General features: G+C 39.7%; 1 protein-coding gene across 1 annotated transcript in view; it reads right to left on the bottom strand.

Moving 5' to 3' along the window:
* TIAM2 (TIAM Rac1 associated GEF 2) overlaps positions 1-12,701 on the bottom strand; it is a 166,538-nt gene that overhangs the window by 71,076 nt on the left and 82,761 nt on the right. Inside the window, 3 exon segments of the mRNA XM_066314420.1 lie at positions 3,125-3,349; positions 4,361-4,533; positions 8,312-8,747. Of these exon segments, the coding sequence (XP_066170517.1) occupies positions 3,125-3,349; positions 4,361-4,533; positions 8,312-8,747 (834 nt within the window).

Raw genomic sequence — 12,701 nt, 5'->3', positions numbered from 1 at the left:
TTTCAAATTCATCTCTGCACCAGGATATTTTCACACTTGCTACCTTTTGTCCTAATTCTCTTCACTTGAGGGGAGAAGTTACATGTTGGGAGGATATCATCACACACAACGTATTTATTTTTCATAGTAATAAAAATGTACATTGCTGTAGGTGGCATGTGCAGACTTGTGAGATTTCCAGCCACACTGCCATTTTGCAGAAGCTTCACTGATGTCTTCTAAACTGACCAGCATTACCAATAACTTTGTGAAGGGCTACAGTTTTCTCTTAAACACTTACAAAGCCTATTATTATTAATATTATTATTGTTATCGGGCCAGTAAACCCAGATAGAGAGAATCCCTCATATAAGCCACAAGACGGAAAACATTTCCCAAACAGTTTGATAGCGTTAAAAACAATTACAAAAACATACAAAACAACAATTCCTCTAGAAAAGCAACACTTCGTCTTTTTGTTGTTGTTTGTTTGTTTGCCCTTCTGTTTAGCCCTGGTTTTATCGATTAGTTGCCTTCAAATTCACAAAATTCACCAGATAGTATCAGAGGAGCTTCTCTAGTCCATTTGCTGAACACCAAAAGAAGCGTGTATATCAAAATACCTGTAGCAACTTTAGAAGTGCAGGATTCCTTAGTACAACCGCCTTTCAGGTGGTGGTAACAACCTGTTTTTTGTGAAACAGAAAAAGGTTTTGGCTGCTTTTAAAGCCTTGAGGATTATTAAGTCTTCAGCAGAGAAGTATTGGTTTTAAGTCAACACGGAAGTTAGAGAAAAGAGCAAGTTGACATTTGGTGGTTGCTTTTCTGAGGAAGAGGAAGGAAAAGGAGAAAGGCTATAGAAATCAGAGTTTCCAAAATAATTCCCCAGTGAAAATAAGTTCTTTTTACATAAAAAAAGCCACCACAGTATTTCTGAAGTCAATCACACTGTTTCCGCTGGCTTCCCAAAATAAACCAGTGAAGATTTTCAGCACAAGATGCATGGCATGAGTAAGAAATACAGTATTGGCAATACTGTGTACTTCAGCATGGAGGAATAATATCTACCACATGACTGAAACACCATCAAATTTACACAAAATCAAAACCAGAATTCATATTCTCTTGTTTCTCAAAATAGGCAAAAGACAACTAAACAGCCACAGTTACTAAACAACTACAGCTACATATATGCAAACTTCCCTCAGGAATAATGTTTTCCCCAAATCATTGGCTTACTAAGGATACTAAAAATTCTTGGTTACTAATTACATCAAGATTTTCTTTTTTCTTTGTAAAAGCCAATCTGAGACAACAAATTAGGAGATTAGGCAACCAAGTTATCTATCGACTTTTCTCTGAAGTGATTTTGTCGGCAAACCTTAGGCAATAGTAAGGAGAGATTTTAAAGAGATTAAAGGGATCAAGAATGGAGAAAAATCTTGCTATAAATTTATTCTTTGCCAACTACTGGATGTTTGCAATGATCCATTTCATTCTTTGTGCAAATGGTCTGCCCCCATTCAATGTTCTGAGACACACACAGGCAGAAGATTAACAGGAATAAATCTTCTGCAGCCCTAGAGAAGGATTTCAATTCTACAGAATGAAGCCAACTTCTTCCAGGGCTGGAAAACAATTCCAGTCCTTCAAGGATAGAACATCTAAATAGCAGATATTAAGATATATCATTAATGGTCTTCAGCTGACTTTAAATGAACTACTAACAGGAGTATCTGATGAGGAAGGGCTAAATTAAGTTAATACACATTAGGATTTTTCCTCAGTGCATCACATGTTACAAGCACTAGACATCTATAGAAATCTGTATATTCTTCTAGGTCTCAAAGCCTACTGCAATAAAAGGATGCTTAATATTTTTCCTCCTCCATTCACCTCATTCAGCTCTGGACCATGAAATAAAGTGACCTGGAAATAAATTATGAACATCTGAGCACTCAAAGGGCTTATGAACATCTGCACCACAAATCTCTACACAAACCTGCATGTTATTTGAACTCTGCTCATATAGCTTCAGACTCAAGTGTGCCACAAGAGCTTAGCAGTGAAGCCAGTACTAGTCAGTCTGCTCTTCATCAAGTCCAAGCCAGTAGAGTAAGAATTTTAAGCATCAAATCCCCAAAATTACCAGTGTTTCGCTAACCAAAGAAAAATAATTATGCTGTATTTGTTCAAAGGAAATAAACTTTATTTGCTACTCAAAGGCCGTAATATGCAGCATGAAGTACTGACAGAGGAATAGTTACTCTGACTAAAAAGACGGGTAGGGATGGGCTCTCAAAGACCAGTCAATCAGTTCAAATTATCAGAAGTGTTCTGTAAATGACCTAAAAAACCTAAAGGTACAGCAGCCTCAGTCCATAGACTTATTTAGGCTAAACTATAAGACAAGTTTAGTGCACAAGAGTGCACTACCCACTAAGAGTGGGTAGTGAGGTCGCTGGCTGAACACTAAGCATGTCTAAATAATTAAAGTATCTTTGGCCTGCTACTACCTGCAAAACTGGGGGCATGGGCAAGACATCAACACTGCGAGATGTACTTCCGTAAGGTATCCCCTTACTTCCGTAAGGTATCCTGGCTCACATGCTAGAACTGAGAGCAAAGTAAGGCTTTATATTTGTTCACCACCACACACACAGTCAGGTGATCACTAGTCATGGCTAAATTTCTACTGGAAGCACATGGTTTTGTCTGCCACTACACAAATAAAGTTGAGGAAGGACTAAGTATTCCTCATGTGCTGTCTTAAGATGCAGAACAATACTGCCAAGTACCTACTCTCCAATCTTTTCAGCAATACAATAATAAATTATTCACAGAACATACTGTATATTCTGTGGTATGTGATGTAACAGCTAGATATTATTAACATAAAACTGTGAAAATTATTTACATTCTCACAGAAAAGACAAGAAATAACTCTGTGCTCTTAAAATCAAGCAGTCCGATGTGCAGCTTTGAGGAGCCTGGCTCCTGTACTGCTCTGGATTGCTGTAGAAACCTGGCAATAATTACAGCCTCTGTGCCAGCTATGCCCAAGACAATTACTAGAAAGCACAAATAGAGACCAAAGCAAGAAGTAAGGATAAATAAGCTCTCATAAAAAAATAGTTTCCAGTACCTGATTTTCTATGGCCTTTCTGTTTTTTGGATCACTAACAATTGAGAGCTGCAACTCTGCCATCTTTTTCATTTTGCCATCCATGTCAATCTTCTGGAAGAGACTCTTGGTCTGATTTTTCAGCAGCCTGACAGTGTCCTCTTTCCCAAGCTTCTTTGCAAAGAGGGAAGCACAGGCTGAATGTATGGCAGTAACCCAGTTTTCCAGATCTGTCTGACTTGTTGCCTGTGAAACCAATCAATGGTAAAACGTTATGAGCAGGTAAGAGGAGAAAAAAAAAGTAAAATCAACAGCTCTAGGGCATGAAGCGCTTGATGGGTTCATTGTCGTCTTAGGCACTTTATCTTGAGTAAGTGAAATAAAGTTTTCTTTAGAACTGAGTAAATAAAGGAAGTGTGAGATTTTCCTGCACTCCATCATGACTTGTCCCCAACCATCAGCTTCTGCTTCTTAGACATGCAAGGTCTAAAAGTCCCAGGAGCACAAGAACCACATAAGCTGTGGGAAAGATGCGACTTGATCTTTCACCTCTCCAGATAATTAAGGTAAACCCTAACAGATATCAAAGGCAAACCTTCACTGCTAGAATGGGAGAGAAGATTTTACATGTGAGATTCTGAAGAGATGTATTTGCTTACTTAAAAAGTGCCAAGTTAGTAGAGAGGCAACATGGAATAAAGAGAATGCAATCTGCACAAAGTATCTCTGGAGATATGTACAAGTGTGCCTATGAATGAACATACTTCTATACAAGCAGTTCCACATAATACTGTACTTTATTAGCATTTCAAGTGGTGCACTTGAGCAGCCAAGATATTTTGATTATTTTTAGCTCTCTTTCTTGAGTATCTTGCTCAAGAAAACTCTCTGTGGTCAAAAGATGGTTGACCACACCATTCTGTAAGGGTGGAGTGCTAATAGATATGAAAAAATTTATAAAAAGTTCATTTTTTAGAAGTTTATGATCAACCAGGTACCCAGAGCTTCTTGCAGATTTGTGATCTTTGCTCTTTTTGGTTTTGAACCATAATTGACTGGGCCAACTGGTGTAATACCTGAAGTCACCATACGTTTAAAATTATAATAGTGTGATGCAATAGTGCAGTTGCGCTATTATTTTTAAGCCAAAGGCACAAACATGATGTGTGCATGATACAATCATATAGATGCATATGTAGACTCACAAACACATCCTAAAATGGAAACAATCACCAAGGTATGCATGCATCCTGTTACCTGAAATAGGTAGACGTCTCCAAAAGAATTGCTGAGACAGAACACATTTTCTTTCTTGGGATGTTCTGGAACAGACTGAACTATACTGTCTTCTGCAAACAGGGCGTATCGAGGCAAACTGCTCTGCTCCATTGAGTTCCTTCCATAGGTCTCATAAAACAGTAGAGTACAACCTTTTGCAGTACAGAGGGACAAAAAAAAAATGAGGAGAAAGGATGTTATGGATCTCCCAACATTATATAGTATTTTTGTGAATTAAGACACCCTTCCGAGATAGGTAACATCAGTTCCACTCCTCTTCTGAAACAGATTAAAAAGGAAGATCTTCTACACAAAACAACAGGCAAAGTTAATGATGAATTTGCCAAAGAAAAGTTGAAACAGACATCTCATAAGGACACAACAAACATCTATGAACTTAATAAATAAACCAGGACACCTCAATATGGAAGCATCAAAGGTAGGATGGGGTTTGAGCAATCTGCTGTAGGGAAAGATGTCCCTGTCAATGGCAGGGAGCTGGCCTAAAAGTCCCTTCTGACCCGCAATATTCTATCAATAAACTCAGCCTATTAAAATGTTAAGGCATGTAGAAGAGATTAACTCCTGCTCAGTTAAATCGGCTTTTGTGTCTCTTTATTAAATTGAACCAATAAGCTGTCTCTCATAACAGCCACTTAAGAAATTTACATATTTGTTAAAAAGATTTGCAGAAATTTTTGTTTTCATACAACATGCTTAGTGAATAAACTTCTCAAATTTAAAACAGATTTCCTTGAATCTAGCTGAAAATTGGAGACTCAGACAATTTTGAGTAATTTAAAACAGTTTAAAGGGGCTGAGTTTGAGCATGTTTAGTCTTGTAAATAGTGTAATATCTAAGGTATGAAGCTTGCATCCAGAAAACAAACCTCATCCTTGATGATGACAATCCCTAGTATAACAAGTGGAATTACTTCTGGAGGAGAGTGGAGGAGATTTGATCTCAGCAGAGGATACTTGATCCTAGTCCACAGCAGTATGACTGCAGCACAATGTTGCCTTTGGCAGTGAAGAAATACCATTACAAAGGGAAACCTGTATCAGAGGTTTTCTGATCGAATCTCTGTTGACTGAAAAGTTTTTAGAGTAAGGAATCTAATACATAGAAATACCTCTATACTACATAAATGCACCTTTTCCTGTTAATGTCCAAAGTGACTGGCAGAATATTTTGGGTAAGAACAAATCTTATAAAGTTGGACCTATCTTTTCCTTTGGGTAACCCTCACTTTATCTTCTTTATGCCACTGAAACACTTGGAAATCTCTGCAGTTGGAAAAAAAAAGGACAAAGTTTGTAACACTCTGCATAACAGAAATGTCATTTGAACATATCAGGGCAAACTAAACTAACAAACCCAAGTCTTCTCTTGTATTCAGCAGCAGCAGCAACATACAACCACTTCTACTTCAGCATTTTAGGAAAGTGCTAAAGTTATAAGTTTTTAAGATTTTAAAATACTTCCATATTCCCATATTTCTCCTATTTGCTCTAACTAAAGATAAGTTGTATTTTATCCTGAGAGTTTATATGTACATAAATAAGAATTTTTGAAGGGCATGCATGTATGCTTGGGTGTATGGCACCCCAGGTGTATCTTTGGGTGAAGTCCAGTGATCCCTTGAAGCAGCTAGTTTCACAAGCTCTGTCAGGCCCACTGGGACTGATTATTGTCCAAGTATTTTAATTAAAACTTGAGCTGAACGGGGAGAGCGATGGGAAAGCAATTTCCCTGTTAAAGGAAACTAACTGGGCAGGACAGATGGAAAAGGGAGTTTCTCTTGGTACACAGTTACTATTCAGACTCAGGTCTTGGTAGCCCTGAAAGTGGAGCAGAGGCTTCAGGACATGTATACTTTTAAGTCTGACAGGTAACCAGATGGTTAAAAGCCTTCTGCATATTTATAATTAAACACACCTCAACAGAGAGCAAATAAACATCCTGTTCTCCATTTACATATATGGCTATTTTAAGTCATGCTTTAAAATATCTTGGCTATTTAAATTTCAAGAACAAATTAAACACAGATTTTCTCAAAAACTTGTATAAAGAGAACCAAAGCAAGAGCCTTGATCTTGATATATATTATGAAAACAGAAGTATGCCTTGATATCCAGACAGGCAAGTTTATTTTGGAATCAGAAGTCTCCACAGGACAACAAAGGTAAGAGATCAAGGAAATGAGGAAGGTGTATTTAAAACAGCTAGCAAAGTGGAAGAGACTCTGTACCATGAATGCAGCCATACCAACCACTGAAGTAAAAAGCACTGTTATCTAACACTTATAATGTTAGAAGTTAATACAGTTTTTTACAAAGGATTTTATTGTTCTTTTTTTTTTTTTTGTAGCTGCAGAAATTCAGGTAGTACAAAGGAAGGGACACAATTTGTTCAGGGTCACCAATAAGCCAATTTTATAGCCAAAAAAATGAACATGAAGAACCTAAATTGCCTTCCAGAGCTTCATTATCCCAGAAATGCACAAACTACTAGAATACCACATATTCCAGTTTAGAGTCTTGATAGAATTGTTTAGAAACTGAATTTTAGAAGAAGCGGATCAAACTATATTCATACTCCATAACACAAACACACACAATAAGAGGGTGGAATTCAGGTACTGTTTTTCTCTTTGTATACACTGCTTGTAAGCATGAATCATGCTATCTGATGATCAGGACAAGTGGTTTAAACTGTTAAACTTGCCCACATTTTGATCCCTTGATAACAAGTCTGAATTATTAGGCAGAATTGCCTCCTTCTAGCAAGTTTGCTTCTTTTCAGTCAGCACTATTAAGCACAACATTACCAGCACTTGCTGTTTGCTGTTCATTTTTCTACAGGTCTACACCCATGCACAATTTTAAAAAGGGCAATCTATTGGAAAGTTGTTATTTTCTCTCCTCTAGTCCTAGATATGATAGGAAATTATCAAGCTTGATCATTTCCTTACTCATTAACTTGGTATTATATTTACTGAAAGGCAAATCCTTTGGACACAGTTCAAAATTTAAAAAAGGCCATTGACTCACCCATTAATTTTCCCTTCCTCCCCACAATAGATATTATTTTCCTTCTCACACTTCCTGACACCTGTACACTTCTTGTAGCACCCTCCGAGACATAAACGGAGCACAAGAATCACACCTGCAGCAGCTCACTTGAGTGGATTCCCCTCCCATGGGGCTGTTTTCACAACAGGAGCAGCTGCAGGAGATGGGAAGCCAGGCATGCCAAAAGCCAGAAGGGGTTGGTATTGCTGGGAATGGGGAAGGTGAAAGACCACCCAGGGAAAGGAGGGAGACCTTCAAGTCCTGGGAATGGTTGTCTTGGGCACCACAGGGCTTTCCCTGCTGCTGCTTCTGCTTCCTCTGCTCTGAACCACACATGCTTGTCTGTGTAAATGCTCTGGCACTGGGAGTTCACCTCTTCATTATATTGCCACCTAAAGCGCTAGAAATGAACTAAACATTTTTACAATAAACTACCCCATCTTTCAGTAAATTTCATAGCAGAGCCTAAGGAACAGTGTTTGTAACAAGGAGTTGGGCACCAGCGACTTCTCCCGACCCTTAAATTTTGGTTCAATTCAGTCTTTCACCTCCAAACATCCAAAAGCATCTTCTAAGTCCCCAATCTGATGTGAACTAGGAATTCAGACAAAACAATTCCCATTATGAAACACAAGGCTGCACACACAATCCCAAAGACATTGAGCAGAACCACAGCTCAGTGGGCTGCTTAGGCACACGCTCCACTTTAGCTGGTGGGTACACCTTCTAAAGTTAGCTGTGATTTTCAGATCCCCCTAAACCCACTAACAGAAGCCAGTATGCATGAAATGCTGCTGAGCCACAACAAAAAAGAACTGCTGCTGCCAAAGTGAAGGATCAACGAGGTGGTTTTACCTTTGAGCGTGACCCAGTACTGCTTCCACTTCCGTCGTGTGACCAGCTCCAGCTTCTTCTCCTTCTGCAGGGTCACCAAGGGTTTGAAGAACAGCCACCCTGCCTTGCGCACCACCCCTTGCTCTTTCTCATACAACAAATCCAGCTGCTCCAAGGAACTAAGGGACTCGCCACTGGAGTCCTCTGTTTCCGACGAGGTCTCAGTATTCTCCAGGTTCATCCTGCTCATCTCCAGTTCTCGCATGAAGTTCTCATAAATGTTCTGCCTCAAGGCATCACTGCTGACAGCATTGGTGGACTCGCTTCTCTGGGACAGGGCATGGCTGGAGCCAGGAGACCACAGTAAAGTGGAGAGCTGTGACGGTGCCAGTGTGTCCGTAGTGAAGTTGTCCATTCTGCTGTCAAAGTATTCACTCCCATCTTTATACTTTGGCTCCTGGGCATAAAAGGAATTTATCTGCAATCAGTCACCAGAGCTACAACCAAAAGACATGTCTCATTTGTCAATTAAATTTGATTCATGTTTAGCCACTTCTGGTTCCTTCATCTTTTCACCATTACATCATAGCCTTTGCCTCAGTGGTACCACCACTGCTACCGTTCAATTTTTTCAGGAGAACCCCATCAAATCCTATCCACTAATCTGAGCACTTTGATAATTCTGGCACTTTTGAGTAATCTCAAATTTCACTAGAACCTACTGTCTTAAACCTGAGGTATTCTAGGAGAAGCTACATCCTCCATCTGAAACACAGGCACCATGGCTTGCATCGACTGTCTGAGCACAAGCAGGAACAGTGACACAACAGATTTTTTTATTATTATAGGGTTTTCGATACTTTGGTGCTATCACATTGGTGCAAGGTGCCTAGGTTTAGCTTCAGCACAACAACGTTGATTTTAACCTCCACTTTCTATTGGTCATACAAAGAGTGCTTAGCCAACAAAAAAAAAGATCAAAAGTTGAGAGTATTTTAAGCTTGTTAGAATTGATCAATTGACTAAAATCTAATCTAAAACAATAAGTGATTTTGAAAAAAGAAAGACCTGCTTGCTGACTGGCTTAAATCCAGTCTCCAGACTGCAGAGCTGTGTATTTTCTGAGTTGCTGGGAACACCCTGAAAGTTTGATCATCCCATCAAGCACTGACAGGCCTTTTTCCTAATTGCACTGTGCAAGTTCAACCCTTGGATTGAAAGGGTTGGCCAATTTTATTTGAAATAATCAGGCTTCATGGTATGACTTCAACTTTGCCTTTCATATGGATGCTAGAGTAGGCCCATTTCTTGCCACTGCTTGTCAACATGGGACTTTTTTGGCAGATTGGACCTTTTGTCTCTTAAGCCTTTCCAAGTAATATGTTGTCTGGTCGCAGTTCTCCCAGGGTCCAGGGATGGACAGGGATTTTCCTACTACCCAAAACAGAGCTCTTTGGACTAACTTCACTGTTGAGAACCACACCATCCATCCTAAGAAGCCATTTATTGTCTTCTGAACTCAAGCGTTGCCTATGCTATTTAAAAGCAACCAGTATTTAAGAACATAAACCACAAAAGACATGTTGACTTTTGCAGTAAAAGTGTGAGGGAAGAAAAAAGAAGAGATTGCAATAAACGATTTGAGCAGTGAAGCTATTACCCTTGGTAATAATAAAGCCATTATACTTTCAAGTTTAGACTGCCTCTCTAAAAGCATTTATTTTCTCACAGACTACTGTACTAAGAACAAAGTAAATAAACATTGGTCTCCTGTGAGCTGTTCTCCCCAGCAGCTTTGAAAACAACTACTTTTTTGTTTCTTTTTTTGTTTCTTTGCTTCTTACTTGACGCTCTTCAAAACTGCAGCAGAAAAGCTGTGCTGCGTTCTGATAGCATCAGGACCTCCGGTGTGCGGCCAAGTCTGGGACTATACACCCTCCCAGGCAGTGCCAGACAAACCACTTTTCCAGCAGCAGGACACTGCTGTCCGTGGCCTCACAAAAGCCAGTTTGAACTGAAACCCATGTTTCCTTACAGAACATTGAACTTCAAGTCTGGCTTTTCAGATCACTGGCTGGTGATCCAGTTCTCCTTGTAAAGGAGCACCTTCCTCAAATCTTGTGGCAGAGTATTAATCAGTGTTGTCCAAGAGAAACTCCCTAAACATCAACAGTTCAGCTGGTTCTTCTATGGTAAAGGGAGGAAGATTCACACACGGGGTAGCAAGCCAGGATATAATCCTTCATGTAACACCTCAACACCACAAAGTGACTGTAAAACAAGGATTGTGCCACTGCCCTGGCAATCTGCATTTCATGGGGAAACTGAAAGCTTTCTCCACCCTTGTTTTTATCACTGGCACTGTACTTGTGTGCCAAAATCCAGCATTTTAATTGTTTGACTGTTCTCCAGGAACTGCTAGTGTCCCCTGGAAAACAATAGTACACAGCTTATTAAGATTATGTATTTCTTGCAGTCTCAAAGCACTAGTAAGAGACACAACACAAGGCAAATACATAGAAGGGGTCTGCTGTGAAAGCCCACCACTGGAACAACAAACTTTAAGGAAATGGGTTGGATGCAACCTGTCAATGATCAGCCACTAACCAAATCCTATGTTTTCTCCTCATACAAAGAAAGGGTAGGAATGAAGAAGTACCAGAGTAGAGGAAATGGATAAAGAATCCAAAATTAATATATACACTTCACTGGGACATCATCACTTGTATTTTTCGTTTCTTAAGAACTGAATTGGCAGTGTCTGGCAGTCTCTGTTGGTCCTTGAAGAAGCTGTCATTGCAGCATTATCTGCCACTACTGAAAAGGATCTGGCCTATGTTGCTGGTCCAGGTTCTTTCCTTGCCAGGTGGCTCTCTGCTGGTTTTTGCTCTGTTGAATCTAGTGATGATAGAAAACTACCACTGTTTCTGCTCAGCTGCATTCAAGGAGACCTCTCAATGTTTGAGGTATACCATGTTTGATGAACAGTTAAAAATAAGGCAAAAGATAAAGTGGCTAAGATACCAATTTAAAAAAGTGACGCATGTAATAATTAGCTGTAAAGAACAGCACAGGAAAAACCACAGCCTGCTACATTCATTAGGACCCATGCTAAAAGAAGAATCTAATACCAGTTTTCAAGTCAAATAGAGGTTGACTCAAAGTACTTCTCTTTTAAATTCTCTTTACAGCCCACTTCAGGACTCTGGCTTATAAAGTCATAAAATTTCAGATATGATTCCTGAAGTGGGGCTATTTTACTTAATTCAAGAACCTTTCTTCAGTAGCTATTTCTGGTGGATGGATTTTCATTTTACATAGAATTTTCTAATGTTCTCCATGTTAAAGAGCTGCACAGAGTTTATGCCACCATCTTTAGCCATATCTGGCTGTGCAGCAAGTGTTAGTTCTGTCTACAGGTCTCACATATATCACACACACCTTTCAGCTCACACCAATCCCATTTAAGCACATATTAAACTAAATTAAGATGTGTGCCGCAGTACAGCACCAGCAATGCATTGACGGAACACTTTAGGACACCCTCATGCAAGGAAAACTAGGTCCTGGAAAAGATGATTGCAAGTCTTGATGCAAGATCATTATTAGAAAGGCAAACTCAATTCCAGAATACATCAGATCAAGTCAGACATAATGAAACAGCCAAGTAACTGGTCTGGGCATAACCAGGACTCCTCTGGAACATCCCATATGCAAATCTGTTTGTGAATGATTTAAACCAGATGAGGAGGAAGGGTGCCAGAACGAAAAGGAAATAGATCTCCAATCTTAACACAGAAGACCAAGGAGAGTCTGTATAGCCCTATGAATGCAGGCCAAGAAAAGATACCACTTCTCCCTTTAAATAAATCATAACAGATTAAAAAATAGGAAAGAATAACTAATGTAGCAGGCAATACTGACAGCAGAACAAACTGTCTGGGACTACATTTACTCTGCCTATTAGCAAGCATTGAATAAGATGGACTGGGGAAAGAGCCTTCAAGATGGAGGAAATCCTATCTGTGTTTAAGCTGCAATTTGTTCACAAAGGGGATTAAACTCCACTAGCTAGTGTCAAGGGTCTGGCCTCAGTATCCCAACATGTCCCTCCTAGGCCTGTGCTCCCATGAAGCAGGGTGCTTGGTTGGTTTGTTCCCACTGGGGCAGCTGGAGGCACTACCAACCACCAGCAGCACTTGGGCCCACTAATAGGGAGATATTCCAGCTTTCACCTACGTTCAGCCCAAGTGACTCACAGCCAGCTATTACTAATGTACGGAGGAAGGGACGTGCTGTTCAGAGCAAAGCACAGATGCTGCCATTGACGAGATGAAGTCGCACAAACAGGGACCAGCCATGTGACAGACCAGAACCCTGCATGACATTTCTGTCTTTTTAAGCTAATGGA

Source organism: Sylvia atricapilla, chromosome 3 (assembly GCF_009819655.1).
Source record: "Sylvia atricapilla isolate bSylAtr1 chromosome 3, bSylAtr1.pri, whole genome shotgun sequence".
Classification (NCBI taxonomy): domain Eukaryota; kingdom Metazoa; phylum Chordata; class Aves; order Passeriformes; family Sylviidae; genus Sylvia; species Sylvia atricapilla.
Note: the sequence above shows the minus strand (reverse complement) of the source record. Positions and strands in the feature narration are given on the sequence as shown.